Consider the following 19,763-nt stretch of genomic DNA (forward strand, 5'->3'; position numbering starts at 1 on the left):
ACTCACTGGAGAAGAGCCTAATGCTGGGTAAGATTGAGGGCAATAGAAGAAGGGGACAACAGAGAATGAGGTGGCTGGATGGAGTCACTGAAGCAGTAGGCGTGAGCTTAGATGGACTCCAGAAGATGGTAGAGGACAGGAAGGCCTGGAGGAACATTGTCCATAGGGTCGCGATGGGTCGGACACGACTTCGCAGCTAACAACAACAACAAATAAAATCAGTGCACTTTCATACAGATCTTCTGTTTCTCTTAGTTTCATAGATAAAGATAGGTCTTTTTTGTTATAATTAATTCTTACTCTTTATCGTTTATTATTCTTACATTTCAAGTCAGTCTTCCAACTTGACATGATCATCCTCAGATGGGGCCATATAAATTGATCTTTACTGTCTAACGTTGCTAATGTTTTTCAGTAAGGAAGAGAAAGTATAGATTAGTTGTTGTGGTCATAAGTCGAGGCACCACATGACTGGACTCAATTTTTTGAGCATTTTTATGACACATGTAAAGTGAATCACTGCAGCTATTATGCCAGGGGTGTCAAACTGCTGGCTCGTGGGCCGGATGTGTCATGCTAAAACCGTACCCACCCCATTGCTGGCAATGAGAAAAAAGTCGCAATATGTCATGATAAGTCACGTGACGTCGTGAGTTTGACAACCATGTATTAGGCAAATCACATAGTTGTTAAAAGAATCCATTCTTCCGAATGGGTGGGTGGGTGGGTGGTTTTTTTTGCCAGAAAGCAGCAACAAACATTGCAAATCATGGTCACATGACCATGGGATACTCAAGTTGCTAAGTGCCTGCAATGAGATCAGATGACTGCAGGGGATGTGTGGCAATCATAACTTCAAGTTTGAGCTGTAAGTAGCTTTTTTGACATCATTCATAAATTCAAACAATTGTTAAATGACCAATGATGAGGACTATGTGTAATCAGTTTTGGCAAATCTTGATCAGTATGTCACAAGTTCAACCAGGCCAATTTTACCCGAAGTATCTTATTATATGCAAGTGCAGATCTCTAATCTAAACTCTACTTTGTAACCCAACACATTGCTGCTTTCATATCATTAACCAGGGAACTTAATTAACTTTAGCTAGCATGGAAATATATGTAAATGCTCTTTCAAAGTTCTCATGTTACATCAAGACTGGGATTATGCCTTTCTTTTCCTTTCCTTTTCTCCTCTCAAAAGCTGAAAGGAGATTAGATGTTTTGTTCATTCTGTTTTGTTCAACTAGTGCTTTTTTGCCTTTTTGAACTTGACAAATTAATTTCAACTTTAAAAAGAGCTCTTTTTCACATACGGTATATTGTTTATCTTTACTGTATTTCCAAAAGTACAATATGATGTTGAGTTCAATTACTCCATCAAAACATTGATATTCTGAAAATAAGTTATCATAGATTGTGTCAGTGGCAATTTGCATGCATTTTTATGCAAACTCCAAGCATGATGGCAGCATCCACAGAATTAGCTGCAACATACCGATTCTGATTCAAAACACTGCTCTCTCTGACTCCATACTTTCAACACTAATTGCTAGTAGTTACCAATACAAAATCTTATAGAAAGTTAATTCTGACAGCTAAAGTATCTTAGCATGTCTATTCAACATATTTAAAAGAACCCCAAACATGATTATATTTAATATTCCTTCTCATTTTTATTTTTATTTCCTTCCATATTTTTTCCATAAAGAAGATCCAGCAAAATGTTTCAGATTTTGTTTTCAGTTCCTTAATAGTAGTACAATAAGAATGTACATCTGCACTTTTTAGTCTATTTATTCTCATTGCTGATAAAAGCAATCTCAATAGTTATAGTGACAAAGAAGGAAAAAATAAAAAAGTATTCATTAAAATTAAATTAGGATATTTCAAATTACTCACTTTTTTGCCTCCAGTGATTGCTACTTTTTGCAGTTTTCTGTAACAATACCTGGCATAAGTACTGATTGGTAGACCTAGCAGATAAAATGAACAAATTAGAGTGGCCTTGGAAAACTCCTTTAAAAAGAAAATGGTCCAAGAGAATGAATATCTGTACATCTTCTCTAACCCTCAACCTTGCCTTTATCATAAAATATTAAGAATTCTACATACATTCATAGAAACACAGAAATATTGTTGAAATTTTGGACAGATTTCTCCAAAAAATAGTTTTGCAGTTGTTTTGTTTTCTCAAAGTATTTTCTCCATATACGTAATTCAATTTTGGCAGTTTGACCTAGGAGAAAATCTTACATCTTTTGGTGTAAAGGTAAAGGTTTCCCTGCACATGCGTGCTAGTCATTTCCAACTCTAGGGGCCGGTGCTCATCTCCGTTTCAAAGCCGAAGAGCCAGCGCTTGTCCGAGGACGTCTCCGTGGTCATGTGGCCGGCATGACTAGACACCAAAGGCACACGGAACGCAGTGCTAATAACTGGACCATTTATTCTCCCAACTCTAAGCTATTTCTAAAGGATATCATACATTGGAAAAGCTACAGTAGATTTGAAGAAATTTCCTATATGGGAAGTCCAAAACATTTAGGTAATTTTAGTTTAAAAACATTTATAAAACTATACATAAAATAGGGGAAAATGAGCCACCCAAGGATTATCCAACAAATCTCAATTATATACTGAATCTGATAGACTGAAGACTCAGGAAAAACAAAATAAAGCAATTTTAATAAAGCAAATAAGAAATGTCATAAATTAACCAGCATAAATTTGGAGAGGATTACTAATACAAAAAAATTCAAAAAGGGATTAAACTGATTTATGAAGATAAAAGTATCAATGACTCTTGGTTATAATAGCTGCACGCTATCTCCAACATTAGAAACCTCCTCTCTCAAAAATTTGCTGTTGTTTGATATCATATTGGGGGCTTCGCATAATTATTTATATTATTTAATGTGAGGAAAATGGTGGTAAAAAGGCCTTTAATCTTATATAATATTGCTCTGGTCAGAAGGAGGGCTGAGAAAGTATCTACAGACCCCTCACAACCTGGACATAAACTATTTCAACTCCCTCTCCTCAGAATGCAGCTATAGGGCATCGCATGCCAAAACAACTAGACACAGGGACAGTTTCTTCCCTTGAGCCATCACTCGGCTGAACACTTACCGGTAATTCTCATAGTATTGACTAATATTACATTTGATGCAAGACAATACATTAAAATAATCGGAAATTGCTCAAAGAGTAAAACATACCAACAGATACCAACAGTCTTAAGATCAAGTGAAACACTTTTCTAAATAAGAACAACGAAAATTATGAAGGTAGAATATAGGTGTGTGTGTGTGTGTGTGTGTGTGTGTGTGTGTGTGTGAGAGAGAGAGAGAGAGAGAGAGAGAGAGAGACTTACTCAATGGAAAAAATATTTTAGTAGGTGAGGCTGTGATATAGCAGAAGCTGCCTGAACTTATTTTTTATTAGGATTTTTAAAAGTAGGCATTAGCTATCAGACTGAATTTATATTCCAAAACTACAAGGAAACAGAAAAAGACGACCATCTGCACAGAAGAGAAGTATGACCAAGTTAGCATTTTTGCTGGACGTTTTTGAGGCTTGGGGCCAATAATTATAACTGATCCCATCTGGATGGAAAGTTCTCAACTGCTTTATGAAAGTAAGGTTGCAACCCAATATGTGTTTATTTGGCTACACGTTCTGTTGAAATAAATGAGACCCTAGATTGAGACAGTATTTATTTATAGTTAATCTCAGAGTTGTGAGATTGGAACACTACAGATGCAATGTTACTACATTAGACTACTATATAAAATATTCCACAGAATAATGAATAAAATAACAAAATAAATTCTATAGTAATTCATTTTGCATTTGTTTCTATGTCTGTATTGCTGATTCTTGCATATGCTCCAGACTGAACGTACCTATATTAAAGTACAAACAACTGCAATAATGTGTGCCAGAAATCTGTGATACCCAAACAAAAATATACTGTATGCTGATTTTTGTTTTCTTATATGTTTTACCTTCATCCTCTGTGCTTTGTTTTCTCTTTTTCCTGGATTTTGAGTTCTTTTTGTTTTTCAGATCCAGAAGTTCCTTAATGCGTTGGGTAACTGAAAATACAAAGTATTTTTAATTGAGTGATGGGAAGATAGTCAAATATTCACTATCCTCTTCACAGCATCGCTTCACTGAATGAATCCAAAGTGCACCTTCCTGTGAAATGTTTTGCCCGTATGTATCTGTTATTTTTCTTTATACTTATCACAATCAGAAGCATGAGTCTAAGGACCAAAACGTAATGTCTCACAAATTATTTGAACAATGTATACAATCGGAAAGACTTTTGAATTTAAAATATTTTTTCAAATTATTATTTTGTCTAACAATATCTGAAATATTTGTTTCCCCAAACTTTTCAAACCAGTATGAATTGTGTTCTATCGGGGCTTAATGCTATCAGAATCCAGGGATATAAGAGAGACTTCTAATTATTTGCTTTCAGTAAACCTCAGAATACCAAAGAATGAAAAAAACTTCCTTGTATGAACATCCATTTTTTTACAGCATTCAGCCTAAAACTTTAAACATATGGCAATTAATTATATTTGCCTAGATAGGTAAACAATTATGTCTGAGCTCAAAAGCTAAACAAGATTAGGCCTCTTAGGTCTTGGGTGGGAGATTACCAAGCAATTCCAGGGACTGTAAACTAGGCAGTAGAAAAAACTTCCTGGAAAAGGTAAGGGCAATTAACTTCCATACTGTTGTCAAGAAAACATTCCTATAGTTACTAGCCATTAAATTTGACTCAAGTGCACTTTTATATGTGTCATAATTTAATGTTAATAATTGGTTTTAATAGTTGAATTACGTTGATTTACTTTTTGTTTTAATTGTGTACGCTGCCCAGTCACGTGAAAGTGTGGTGACATGCAAGTGTGGGAGCTTTATAATTTCTTGGAACATTATCAAAAATGTTAAATTCTTTTATAGATATAACATTTTTTGTTTTAATGAAACTGAATCTCTATAATTAAATCTAAAGAGAAATAAGCTCACTAAACATTACAAGGAATTTTCTTTTTATTTTTCATTATGCCTAGGCCAAAGAACCCAGGTTCTTGGGCAACAAATATTGCATTTCATTTTATAGGAAAGAAAGCAAGCTTTGGTCCTGAGTACCTTTACTAATATGCTCTGCATTGTATTATGCTAACTTAGCCCTATTATAATTTACTTTATTTCACGTATAGGGGTTTAAAATACTGTAATTTACTTTATTAAATAAAGCACTTACTATTTTCATCTGCAATTTGGCTGAGGTGACGATAGATGTAACCTTCCAGGTAAGACTGAAATTTGGGTGATGGGGAGAAAAAGGCGAGACTAATTGCCATAAGTTCCCAGCCCCGTGCCAGACTTTGGTAGCACATATTGTCTGTTGTTTGTCTGATTAGCTGAATGTACAGCTCATCCCGTAAACCTTGAATACTCCAGCATTTGGTGATGGTTATCAAAGCCACATTATTGTGGTCCATTCTGGCTTGCCGGTCACCCATATAGATTTGTATCAGTTTAAATATTTCACAAGCTTCCTTTTTGATGGTGTCGTTACTGGTGATAAGCATTGGCTTTTTGATGGAGCCACCATTCCAAGACAACATGTTGGCAATGGAGAGCCTCCGCCGAAAGATACCCTGAGTATGCATATTAAGATTTTTGGAAGCCCAGTCAGACATGCTGCTTTGGGAGATGGGCTTTCGTATGGTGTGGAAGGGAAACTGATATCCAATGTTGGTTCCAGATTGAATGCTGTTCTCTTCTTGAGAATGTGACCCTATTGTTCCGCACTGTAAAAACAACAGACAAAAAAAATCATGGAAAAGGTGTCTGAGCTAATAATTTTCTTTGAACAAAAACTGCTGAATTTGGTCATTTTCTTCATCTGGTACCTCTAGTATCTGATTCTAGAAACCTAGAAGGCTAACATTAGACTAGTCTAAGAATGTGACTCAATTCCCGTATTACTGCTTGTAGAATTTACTTCTTTGAACTGGCAAAAAGAGAACTACTGTGGAATACTTGGTGCTGATAAATGAGCAATAGCGTCAGGAATGGATCCTGGCATTGCTATAAGGCAAAAAATTCCCTCCTCATATTGCTGTAATTCTTAGGTTGGCTCAAATTAGTTATTGCAAAAATTCTGAGACACAGGACTTGGCCATAAGGAATTCCTCTGTTGTAGTTTTTCAGTACTATCTCTTCATATTAAGTTGCTTTAGCAACATTTATATTGTTTAATTACTTTATTTGCTTTTTAGCTCTCAACCTTAAAATGGAGCCACCTTAAAAATGGAGCCTCTTTAAAAACAGAGTTTCCAAAATATCACAAGAATCACACCTGCTTGCAGAATAGCATGAAGCTGCCATGAGGAGGAAAGCTGAGCCTTGCATCAGCAGGGTACTTCTTCCAAAAGCTGCAAAAAACAGAATGGTTGGGTGCTACTGGGCCCTGAGTAGGCTGGGAAGCAGGCTGAGTCCCACAAGTCCCAGAGTGGCTGGGTGGGAAGCAAGCTTAAGGTCTGCAAGTTGCAGCACCTTTGCACAAATTTGTAGCACCTGCACCTGGCCTGAAGCTTCCCAGGTGGCTGAGGGGGAAGTAAGTCAAGGTCTGAGTAACTCGGTGGGATAGAGTGGCTTTGGGAGACAGGTGGGGGGGTGAGGGTGCTAAACATCCCTGCCGTTGGTCATAAAGAGAAATAACTGTGAGGATGCTGGGTTGTACAGTAAGTAGCTTTTTTTTGGGGGGGGGGGAGGTCCTACTGAAACTTCAAATGGTTGCTAAGTAACCAGTTATAAGTCAAGGATTATCTTTTATCTGACAGCACTACTGTATGAACAATCCCAAATATGCAACCAATACCAATTTTGAGTACGGGCATTTTTCAATAAGATTGTTAGAAGTCTCATTTAATTAATTTAATAATATTTAATGTATTATGCCTAGCAAAATATAAGAAAATTGTCATTCTTGCAAAAATATACCAAAATCAATAATATTCTATGTAGGGCAATAATTTGGCATAAAATGTTTACAATTACAGCATAACATTTTTCTTATGCTCTCTTTCTATGTGTGTGTGTGTGTGTGTGTGTGTGTGTGTGTGTGTGTATAAATGCTAGTTTTGTCTTGACAATCTACATTTTCAAAGTGAAAATCTTGACTTAATTGTGGTATATTGTATCCAACTGAGGAATATTATTATTGAATAAAACTTCACATTAATAGTTAACTATTAAACAAAAGAAGCAATGCTTTTAACCATAGCATTAAACCCATATAACTTGTATAATGACCTAGTGGTACAGATTAATTTTTGATTCCCAACATAGTATAAAGCATGCAAACGTGTTTCAATTATAAATTAAAAGTTATAATTGTTAATGTATACCTGATGATTTCACAATCTCAAGGGCTACAAAATGCCTGACCTCCTGACAATAAATACTCTAACATGATTATGATTAAAATTGTTTCATATTAATAAATACCTGTGTTGATAACTGTGCTGTGTCTGATGATGATGGGTTTATCAGGCTGGACTCATTCTTTTCTAAAGAATCTATTTTTTCATAAGTTCTCTTCTGTCTCACCACATCTTGCTGTATTGCTGGATCATTTGAGAGGCTGCCTTTACACTCCATTGTAGGCCTACATAATGACCTGTTACTAGATGTAAGATCATCTCTTGAGTTCCTGCTGTTACACTTTTTAAAATAGTCTGATTGAAACTTAATTTTATTACCGTCTGGCATACTCATGTTGTCTAGCATTTCTGCATCTAAACTACCTTTGCTCCCCCTGTAGGCAGCAGATCTATTCACCACTGCACGCATTTCTGCAATAAGCTTGTCATTCAGCACAGTAAGTTCGCTATTGCTGCCTACAGAACCAGGTCTTCCCAGGCCTGGAGCATGTCGTCTTCCTTTTCTCTTTCTTAAACTTGGAGAAGGACCTGTTGAATAGCCAGAGTCTTGCTGACTTATAACTGTAGGATATTCTTGAGCCTGAAGACTGCTCTGCCGGCTATTATGGACTTCCATATTTTTAAGAACATTAGCTTCTACAACTTTCCAAGACTGCTTGAAGCTCTCCCTAGAGCTAAGCTGGGATTTATCAATGCCATCAATGGTGGTAGAATGACTTTTTTTGGATGACTGGTCAATGTTGACCATGTGTTTAATATATTCTTTTCCCACAGGGCTATATTCTGTTGTAGAAGGGTTTCTCAAATGATTTTTTCCACCCTGGTGTTGCTGTATACTTGGAGGCTGTAATAATTTAATTGGCTGCATCTTCTTATTTAAGCTATTGCTTGGAGACAACTGTGGAGTTGTCCCATTCATATTTGTAATTCTAATGTCCATATCTATAGGAGGTTCATCATAAATTGGGGAGTCAATTGATGGTTCATCATATACTGGAGGCGGAGAAGCATATTTGGGACATACAGGCAATTTTTGTAACTGATTTCCTGAGGGAGGCTGAGGAGTATGCCCATTAGTTAATACCAGGCAAAATCCTCCGTTCTCTGTCTTTTTAATTTTCATTGAACGCTTTATCTCTATTGGAGCTGCAGATTTCTGAGTTAATGAGTTTGGGACCATAGACTGAGCATATACAACTGCTTTGGGATTCATTGATTCCTGGCTGCTGATTTCTGAATTGTTTTGCATCTGAAAGGAATTGCTTGAGGAAGAATTTACTTGTCTTAGGCTATTAACTTTGACCAGCATGGCTGCTTTAGTCCCTGGCAAAGGCTGCCAACCTGTAAGGGTATCTCTGTAGAAAAAAAGAAAAACAATGTTAAAAAGTAAAACAAATACACACACACAAAATATTGTTTTGTCAGCCTACAAAGTGCCCCAAAAGTTTGAAGCTATTTATATCTTGGGACAAAGGCAGGGAATTTCACTAATTACATTGCAAAAATATTTTCTATTTTCTGTCACATCTATTACAGAAATATGAGAAATTTGAGAAATAATACCTGTTCAGAGTATTTTATATTAGCTAGATCTTTCCATGTGCATATTTCTTTTCTGGGTAAATGAAATTACAGTACTGAGTGAGTTTATTCAATCTTTACTGAAATAAATTTAAAAAACAAGTTTAAGTAGTTTTAAAAATTATTTTGGAATAAATATCAAAAGGGTGATAAGAACTTTAATGTTGGAAAGTTACAAGCAGACATGTCCAGATGGATTTGAAATAAGATTTTGGAATTAATTATAAGAATGCTTTCCATGGGAAAATGCTTTTGTTTTGAATTCTCTTAAAAAACATGATACAATGAGACCGAAGGATTGACACTAGAAGGAAACAAAAAAACCCTAAAGATTACAATTAAAGAACACTTTATTTACTAATACAGGGCAAAATATCTTAACAATGGACATACTGAATGATATTTTTGAACAATAGACTCAGAAGTTAATTTTAACAGTGCCTGCCTCTTTAGAGAGACTGTGTTTAAAAACTGTTGTGGAAGAAGAACAATTTTTACTGGAATAAGTCTGAAACTGATCTGAAAATAGATTTAAAAATGACAGGTTCAAGAATGACATGGTAAAAGATACTATACTGCACATACAAAGGAAACTGGCTGATATCTTAATAATTAAAAGGGAAATACAAATATCAGACCAAAAGATTGACCTGGATAACTTTCCTGTATTAGATTTACAAAAGAGACTTGTTGAAGCTTTGAAAAATTTTGTGAGAAGGAACAAAGAAAAAATGAAAAGGAATCAAGCTCTAGGACAGGGGTCGGCAACCTCGGCTCTTTTATGACTCAGGAATTCTGGGAGTTGAAGTCCACGAGTCATAAAAGAGCCGAGGTTGCCGACCCCTGCTCTAGGACATTATTTGAAGAAATTAAAGATCAAGATTTTAAGAATAATAAGAAGGTATATAGGTAGTCCTTGAGGTAGGACCACAACTGAGCCCAAAATTTCTGTTGCTGAGACATTTGTTAAGTGAGTTTTGCCCCATTTTACAATCTTTCTTGCCACAGTTGTTAAGTGAACCAGTGCAGTTAAGTTAGTAACACAGTTGTTAAGTAAATCTGGCTTCCCCATTGACTTTGCTTGTCAGAAGGTCACAAAAGGTGATCACATGATCCCAGGAAACTCCAATTGATGAGTCAGTTGCCAAGTGTCTGGATTTTGATCATGTGACCATGGAGATGCTCATTAAGTGTGAAAAATAGTCAGAAGTCACTTTTTTCAGTCCCTTTGTAGTTTCAAATGGTCACTAAATGAGCTGTTGTTAAGTCATCAACTACCTGTATGAATTTGCTTTCTTTGATCGAGGTTCTAAAGTTACTAAAATTATTTATATTTGTTGTGATAAAGAGGAAGTCATTTCTTTTTATATTTCTTTTCCTTTTCTTTAGTACATTTTTATTTTTCTTTCTTTTGTATTTTTCTATTTGTTTTTTCTGCACTATTTTTTCTTTTTTCTTTAGTTTCTATTAGTTTTTATTTTTTTAACTGTAATTTTAACAACCATTTCTTTTTTGTTGATCTTGACTGTATCTGTTATCGTCTATTTCCTTTTTATTATTTTATGTTGCTGGTCAAATAAGTATATAGTAAGATATTGATAAAGCACAAGTACAGACAAAATGCTAGAACAGGGCTTTTCAACCTTTTCGCCCATTGTACCACTTTTAGGATACGGCAACATCCGAGTACCACCAGTCGCCTAGCAAGGTGTCAAAAACTTGATGACCAAAAAAAAAAAAGAAAAAAAGTGATGAAGTACAGGTAGTCCTCAACTTACAACAGTTCGCTTAGTGATTGTTTGAAGTTACAATGGCACTGATAAAAGTGCCCCCAAAACCACTGCTGAGCAAGACACCTGCCTGCCAGCCCGGCAGCGCTCTTCCTCCTGTCTGAGGTTTTCATTGTTGTGAGCACTTCTGTTGAGGATTGGCAGTGGGGGTGGGGGGGATGTTTGGTTTTTATTCCCCCCATCTACTGGGTGGTTGCAGCAGGTTTTGGCCACTTCTCATGACCCTGGGACACTGAGACTGTCATAAATATGAATCAGTTGCCAAGCATCCGAATGTAAATCACAAGACGCTGGAGATGCTGCAGCATTCCAGCTGATCGGCACTTCTTCTGGGCTCAAAAGCGCCAGGATCAGTGCTGAGCTCCAGCTGGAGCCTGGTGCTGATCCTGGCGCTTCCACTGAGCCCTGACAGCCCTGCAGCTACAGCCATCTCTCACTGAGGCTTGTGCGGTGCTGCCACCGGTTCAGCTCATTCTCCTCCCCCGCTACCACTTTTCTAGGATAGTCGCGTACCACCTGCCAGGTGCCAATGTACCACAGGTGGTACCCGTACCACTGGTTGGAAAGCCCTGTGCTAGAAAGTATTACATCTTTAAGCCACTTTAAGATAAATCTTAAGCTATAAAAAGTATATTTGAGAAAAGGAAAAAAATAGAAATAAGACAGAAAGTTAAACACCACACACACACAAAATTCAAATAAAATCCATCCAGTTGGTGTAATTATCTATTGTCTGTACTTAAGATCAAGGATTTCAGAAGGAAGTCCTCCTTTTTTCTTCTTCCCAAGTAGTATCTTCAATGCCATTAGAATGTGAAGGATAACTGCAAGCCCTCTTCTTTCTAGAGAAGACTGCTACTTTGCCCAATCGAGCAAAATGCTCTGTCTCTGATTCACCAGTCTAGCCATCATTTCAGAAAATTATCTAGTGGCTGAAGAATCCTATAGTTAAATGATAAGCATGATTAGTTTTAGAAGGCATTGTATGGGAGAAGCTTTGGGGAAAAATAAAAAAAATGAATTCCTTCTATTTGAGCTTTCCAGCATGAGATGATTTATCAGATACGGTACTTTAGATGGCACTGTTGCGCTACATTACGAATTAGGCATATGTTACAAATATCATCTTGAAATTTGGACAAAACTCCACTAGGTTTTGTGCTGAGAAAAAGAAAATATAAAAGGTAGGTGGGAAATATTTTGAGGTTAAAAAGGATTCTGCAGCATTTCTACAAACTGTCACCCAATTATCCAAATGCTTGCAATTTTTGGCTTGCATTCGTACTTTAATCTCTACAATCCATTTCATGCTACTGATTCTTCAACTGGCTGAGTGATAGATGTTCTTAATAAACACATATAAAAATAAATTATAAATTACACAGGCAGTGTATTGGTTATCTTATATGGGGGAGCTTCTATATTAGTTTCCATCTCTCAAAAATCTTGGGATAAAGGCACTTTTGAAGCTTTACTTGCACAACATTGTCAGCCTGCTTATCTTTCTATTTTAAGCACTACTTTTCCCTTCCTCTATTAAAGTTGCTCTCTACTAGCCTTTTGAACCTGTCATGTTGTTGTAATTGGAGAGTTATTCATGTAACAAATTGACAGGTTAGAACAGATGCATCCCAATACTAACAGCAGAAAGTAGTGCTGCCAGCATCTGCATTCTGTTAGGCCTTGCCAGCTTTCTGTTAGAAAGAGTGTCATAGGTGCCAACCAGAGACATACTGCAAAAGAGCTTGTGTTATGCATGATTATTAGACAGGTGCTCCATCAGTTTTGAATAGCTGCCTTTGTTCATTATCAGTGGATAGTTAAAATGTTATAGACAGCTGTTCAAATGGATTATATGAACCTTCCATATTAAGGCTTTCTAGTATTTTGTTTGTACTTCTATCTCAGTTGTGCTTTATCAATATCTTACTACATAGTTCTGTTTATTTTCCTTTAAGCAACAGACTGTGCAGTTCCAGGCTCAACATTATAATTTAATTTTAATTTTAATTTTAACTGGGGTTTTACTTATTCAGGGACGAATATAATTTTTTTTTAATTTTTTTTTAACTTTTGTATTTTTGTTTTTAATCACCCTGTAAACCGCCCTGAGTCCTCCGGGAAAGGGTGGTATATAAATGTAATAAAATAAAATAAATAAATAAATATAACTGGGAAATCCAATCAGGAGTACTTGCTACATGCTGCAAATATTATCAGTGTAATGACAATGGATATATTCTACTGTTTTCCTAGAAACAATATGGAAGCAGTTTGCCACTGTTTTCTTCTGATCTGTTATTTCAACTTCCCAATCTAGTTCCAATAGCTTTGGAATTTCCTGATGCCGCCCATCCGAGTTCGAATATTAACTCTGACCTTATTTAGCTTTTTCAGGATGGAGGCCCAAATAAAGAGTGACATTTGAGCATTATGGGATTTTAACATGGGCTTGATATAAAATCATATATGAATATACAATATACATAGCCACGTGACAGACAGGTAGTCCTTAATTTATAATTGAGCCCCACAATTATGGTTATAAGTTATAGTTGTCATAAAGCAGCTCACGTGACTGCACCCGATTTTACAACCTTTTTTGTAGCAGTTATTAAATGAATATGGTGTCGTTAAGCAAATCTACTATTTGCTATGGGGTAGTTTTTTCCAGAAACCAGAAGTAAATGTGGGCTGGTTGCTAAACACCCAAAATACAGTCACAAGATCACAGAAGGGAGGCAACACTGGAACTTTGAAAGGGGTTGTAAGCAGTTTTTATGGATCCATCATAATTTCAGTCACTAAATGACCAGTCGTAAGTACACGCTCGCTACTAAATGTTTTGATGAAATGCAACAACATGCCCCTGTACAATTCTGTGTTGAGATCAGTTGCTAAGATTTTTTTTTCCAGATATGTGATACACAGGCATACTAAAAAAATTACCTTTTACTTTGGAAACTATTGATTAATGATTAAGATTTGGGGACCAAGGACTGATCTTATGCTGATTTTCAATGAGATCACAGTGTTTTCTGTTTCTGTGAACTATCAAAGGGAACAGATCAATCCTTCCTTTTCAGCAATGTGGAAATATATTATTTTAACTTCATTATTATCTACCTTTATTTTAATCTATCTCCAAATGCAATAGAGGTATAAATATATATTTCAAGTCAGCATGGTAATTATATGTGCTTGACAAAACTGTTCTATGCAATATTGGCCAACAAAATCAACAATTATAATCGTTATTCAGCTCCTGTACTTTATCTCTGAAAAAGGTTTACTTCCTCATTCAAGGAAGGCTAGTTCCCAAAAGGGAAAATAAAAATTACTTTTACAGAATACAGTGTGTCTTATAATCACATACAGCGAATGGCAATAAAAAAGCTGATTGTAAGTAGGCTGTCATTATTTTTGGTCTTGGCAATGCAGCCATTTAGCTCTTTTAAAAGTTCAGCCTTAGGAAAAAATACAATTTGTCCATAGCAGCTGCGTTCAAGAACTTTTAATTTATTAGAAAGAATTAGCATCGTAGATTTTAATCAATGCCCGAAATAACCAAATTAAAAAATGTAACTATGGGTGAAAAAGTGATTCTCATGAACATTTTGCAAGTAGTCTAATGGTATCAGGAAAATAGATTTCAGGAAAAGCTTCTTTTATCTAGTGCCCTTCAAATTTGTTGGACTATATCTTTATTCACTGCTAGCCAATGAAGTCATTTCTATTTTCCTGGCATTAATATTATTAGAAACTTACTGAATTTGTAAGATGACAATATTGCAACTTTTAAAAGCTTTTGAAAATCTTATGTTAGAACCTTCAAAGTCCTCTAAACATCTAATATTCAAAACATGCAATAACTCTGAAAGAAGTACAGGAATCAGATTTAAGATATGTCTGACACACAATGGACAACACTTTGGAAGAAGCCAGCATTATGATCAAGCAGCAGGGGAAATTACTAAGCCGGGAAAATTATTCAGAGGTAATACTATGCCCCCATAAGTAATTACTGGGAAAGGCTCAAATAAATGTTGAAAGTGTGGTGAAGCAAAGGGCACCTATGTGCATATACAGTGGTCCTGTGAAGTTGTACAAAGATTGTGATCTGAAATGATTAGAGAGATTAATAGTATGGATATAGAAAAATGTAGTTACGTTTACAGACATTATTTAGTGAGGTAAGACAACTGTTCAATTCATAGGGATTTGGGCAAGACTAGCTATTGTACAATATTGGAAAAACACACCGTAGAGCAGTGGACCCCAGCCCTTTGGGCACAAGGGATGGGTTCTGTGGGGAAAGATTTTTCCGCGGACCAAAGAGGGTGTGGTCTCGTGTTCTGCCTGCATCCCGCTTTGCTTGGGTTTTTTTGCAGCCCGGTTGCTGGCATGCTGTGGCCTGGTGCTGGTCCACAGACCAGGGGTTGGGGACCGCTGCCATAAAGACATTAGTTTTACATCTTCAGTATTAAAAAAAATACTAAATAGTTGTGGTGGAAAAATTAACATGAGATGTGTGAAAAATTAAGATGAGAGGATTAGGATATACCAGAAAGGTTATTTTGGTTTCGATTTGTGAAAAAGTAATTCTTTCCACAAAGCATAATAGGCCAAATTCCTCTTTTTGTTTTTCCCAATATGTCCAAAAGCTACTACTGGAATCTTGGCATGTTTTTAGATCTTTTTAACATATCTGCTGACTTTTAATTCAGTAAAGCCAAAAACATTTTTTGAAAAAGAAATTACCGATGTTTCAGATGGCAATTCTATTATGCTTTTCTGTTTGGGAATAGAGATATGTAAGAGCTGGCTGTAACATTCTTTTCTTGGGAAAAAGGAGTGACTTGTGGCTTTCTTTCTATGTACCTACACTCCTATGACAAGCAGCAACTCTGAGAAGTTTGGGTGATTTCAATTAGAAATACTGTTTTAATCAAGAATTAAGAGTAAGTTATTTGCTAAAAAAATAGTTTTGTCAGGTGGCCAATTTTTAAAAACCAGATACTCATTAACCCTTCCACTGATATTTCTGAGATGCTGACTGGCTTGTAGTCTCAGCCTGGCATCATGGGTTGAGAGAGAAGTCATCCAGCTGGGTTTCATGGATGAGGTGGGACTTGAACTTAAGAGTCTTCTTCCTCTTTGTAGCCTGCTGCCTTAACCACTAAACCAAAGTGGCTCTCTACTTATCTATTTGTTTTTTACATTAAGTAGCCAAAAGTATTTCTCATCTTATGAGTTTCATTTTAAAACAAGGATGTATTTCCCTCTTCCCTCTACAGCTATAAAAAAAAGAGAAAAATGATAAAATTAAAAAATGATTTACCTTTCAGTTTCTGGCCTCTTCTCAAGACTGCTGCTGTCTTTACTCTTCTCCACATCCTGTAGAAGAGTTATCGGGATAGGAGGTCCCTCACTACTTGTACTGTTCCTGTGCTGTGATGTCCCGAACTCAGACTGGGAATTACGTTTCATGGCTTGGAGCTGAGCTAGTGGCACAATGTCACAGCCCTGAGGCCTGTGCCACACAGTCTGCTGAGTGATGGCATTGTAATAATAGAAGCGATTGTTGTTTTGATCAAAGAGTTCCCACCACTGGTTTTCATCAGACTGCCGAACTCTGAGATTGGGTGGTGGATCCCAACCACACTCTCCAGTTGTCAAATTAACATACATTCGCTCTCTAGAACGGGGTTCAATAATTTCCACCCAATCTGAGCTGAAATAAAAAGGAAATACATAGTTAGTTCTATCAAAACCACAATACTTTATCCTGACTACAGAAAAGGTGGCACACTTGGTGGATTATATATCAGTAAGTATTTAGATTAAGTTTTTAAGATTAAAAGTGCTCTAAACTTGGGTAATAAATAAATGTTTATTTACATCAACTTTCTATTATAATATTTAGTAAGACCCCAGTTCTATCCTAGGAACCTCAGAGTCATAAACTACATAGAATGTAAGAGAGGAAATTCCATACCATTTTTTTTCGTAGTGACTCCCCACAAAATTTAGAAAATCTTCACCACGCTGCAATCTTGTGAAACCAATTCAGAAAAGTTGTTTGCAAGGTAGAACTTCTACCATGTGGGTGTATTTTAAAAAATCTACATCTATATAGGGTATTGGCTACTCAATTCAAGATTATACCTGCAAAATAGAAAATAATCTTTGTGCTTTTTTATAACAAGAGGTAATGCTTTAAATTTAAATAGGATAAACTGTATATTTATTGAGGATTAGGGAAGAGTTATCAGTAAACCTTACTAGCAAACTGAGAGAAGGGGCAATGGTTCAGAATTAATGCCTGAGAAATTTTAAATGCAAAAAGCATTATTGTCACAAATCCAAGCAACCAAGAATCCACTTTTATCTGAATGCCATGGCTTTTTCATGGTAATTTTCAATATACTCAACACAGCCTCCAATAAACTTCCTCCCTGTCTTCAAATCAGTGTTGATCCCTGGTGAATATCTGGACAAGTCCCCTGCATTTACTATTATTGACTATTTTACTTTTGTACATTTCTCATCCTGAAAGAACCCAATGAAGAACAAGTTTAATAACGATTCAACAAAACTATTATCACTAAAACTGTAATAAAACATGACAGGTAGAAACAATTTTATTTCTCCAACACATATAATCCTTATTTACTAACCACAATTGGGAATTTGATTGTTAAGTGAAGTGGTGATTAAGTGAAACTGCAACTGTGCTTATTATCTTACTTCAGTTTTCCTTTGCTTTATAGACTACTAAAGATCATAAATGCAAGGACTGGTCACAAATGTACTTTTTTATAACTCAGTTGTTATCTCAGTTGCTAAACAATGACTACCCATATTCTAGTTTCCAAAAAGCTACACGATTTAACTTGAGAACATCTATCTGCTTTTAACAGCTCTCTGTTTAGAGACCAACATTTTTAACCTTGGATTTTTAAGATGTGATTTTAAAATACATAATTAGACCTAAAAATACATAATTAGATTTTCTGACGAGTTTAGGAAGGAAATCTAAGATTCACATTTCAACATGGGTTTTGACTGGGCTTCTCTTAACTTGATATCCTCCAAAGTGTTTATTTTGACGTGTCCACTATTTGCCTGAATTTTGGAAATGAATATAAATATGATTTTGCTAACAGAATAACTAACTGAAGATCTTAGCTTATGGCAAAGACTCATGTGTACTAAAACATGATTTTTGTTACACGAGTCTACACATAAGCTGAGATCTTGGTTGGTTATGTTGGTTTGGAATGCCAGGGCAATAAATATGTAGGAAAGTTCTTTCTTTAAAAAAAGCAAAATATTAACTAGAGTGTTGCACAACAATATGTGCATTCCATCTATGATATTTATAGTCTTAAACTTTTGATCAAGAACAGATTTATGGAACCATCTTCCGGTTGAGCTCCGGATGGCGCCCGACCTCCGCTCCTTCCGGCGCGATCGAAGACTTACCTCTTGTTCGAAGACTTACCTCTTCGAACAAGCTGGCCTGGCCTGATGGGGTTGGGTTTTATTAATGTGTTTTAACTTTTTTATTGTGTTTTAACTTATTGTAAGAGTTGTGGGCATTCTGTTTAATCCCTTTTAATTTTTGTATTTTGTCTTTTAACATGCATTGCCCTGTTCACCGCCCTGAGTCCTTCGGGAGAAGGGCGGTATATAAATAAAATTAATAAATAATAAATAAATAAATAAAATAACTTTCTATATTGCCCCTGCGGCCCTGCCTCACTCACAGTTAAGAAACTGGTGTATTATTTTCCTTTGTTTACAATGGGAAGCACGAACCCTAAAACCAAATTATTGGATGTATCATTTAAACAGAGGCAATGATCTAGTCTGCCTGAAGCTTGAACACAAAGGAAACAATTTCAAATACTTTGGGGAGCCTGGAAGCACTGGGAATTTTTGACTCCAAAAGTAAACTTACTTACTAGACCTTTAGGTCACTCTGACCTTTAGTGTAGTCTGGAACAACAACAACATATACATCAACAGTACTTTCCCTTTCTTGAGAAGCATTTGCAGGCAAGAGGGTTTTCAGCTGTCCCTGTGAAGCAGTTTGCCCAATTTAGGATCATTCTCCCTAAATCTAATGGAAGGATAGTAACAGAATAAGAGAGTTGGAATGGACCTTGAAGGACTTCTAGTCCAACCCACTGCTCAAGCAGGAAACCTATACGATTTCAGACAAACAGTTGTCAATCTCTTCTTTAAAACCTCCAATGTTGAAGTACCCCAAACTTCTGGAGGCAAGTAGTTCCAGTGATTAATTGTTCTAAATGTCAGGAAATTTATCATTAGTTCTAGGTTGTTTTTAGCTTAGTTATAGGATCTAAGTTTAACTTAGTTCTAGTTCTAGATTGGTTTAGATTAGTTCTAGTTTGGTTCTAGATTAGTGTTTGAAAAGCAACCATATCAGTTAAAAATAGGAGGAAGGCAGAGAATGGATGTCCAATCCTCATTCAGTATCAAGTCCCTTCCTCACTCCAAACCCTGTTTTGAGGATGCAGGCAGGGAAAGTATAAGTTTTATATAACACCCCTGCATTCTCACTTTGATATCCCTAATCACTCTCTTCCTATTGAAGTCACCTTGGGGGGCAGAAAGGCCAATTAGGGTAGAGGAAAAAATATTTGGAGAAGATGGGGTGTATACAATTGATAAGTCTGCTGTTTCCTAGCATCTGGATGTTTTGTCCAGTGAATCAAATGTTCTACTTTGATTGTCCTATGTACCTCCTCCAAGGTAGAGTCCCTTGCTGAAATGGGTCATTTTGCAGTTCATTGCAGTTCTTTAAACTGGTCAAGTAAAGCTAGTTCATTCCAGCTAACATTCGTCTCTAAAGTAATGTTGAAGTATGCAGCTATAAATGCTTATA

The 19,763-nt window shown here is 36.1% G+C and overlaps 1 protein-coding gene across 2 annotated transcripts in view; it reads right to left on the bottom strand.

The window, feature by feature from the left end:
- The window catches only part of LOC308666033 (rho GTPase-activating protein 39-like), a 73,736-nt gene that overhangs the window by 7,091 nt on the left and 46,882 nt on the right, over window positions 1–19,763 (bottom strand). Inside the window, exons 2-7 of one of the 2 annotated variants that reach the window (XM_081324494.1) lie at window positions 16,845–17,014; window positions 16,188–16,580; window positions 7,540–8,830; window positions 5,285–5,837; window positions 4,008–4,097; window positions 1,903–1,976 (exon numbers count right to left, since the gene is read on the bottom strand). In XM_081324494.1, coding sequence (XP_081180620.1) covers window positions 1,903–1,976; window positions 4,008–4,097; window positions 5,285–5,837; window positions 7,540–8,830; window positions 16,188–16,537 — 2,358 coding nt within the window. In that variant the 5' untranslated portion in view covers window positions 16,538–16,580; window positions 16,845–17,014. The remainder of the gene's footprint in view (window positions 1–1,902; window positions 1,977–4,007; window positions 4,098–5,284; window positions 5,838–7,539; window positions 8,831–16,187; window positions 16,581–16,844; window positions 17,015–19,763) is intronic. The other variant, XM_081324493.1, reaches the window with a different exon arrangement.

This window comes from Vipera berus, assembly GCF_964194415.1.
Source record: "Vipera berus genome assembly, chromosome: 3".
Classification (NCBI taxonomy): domain Eukaryota; kingdom Metazoa; phylum Chordata; class Lepidosauria; order Squamata; family Viperidae; genus Vipera; species Vipera berus.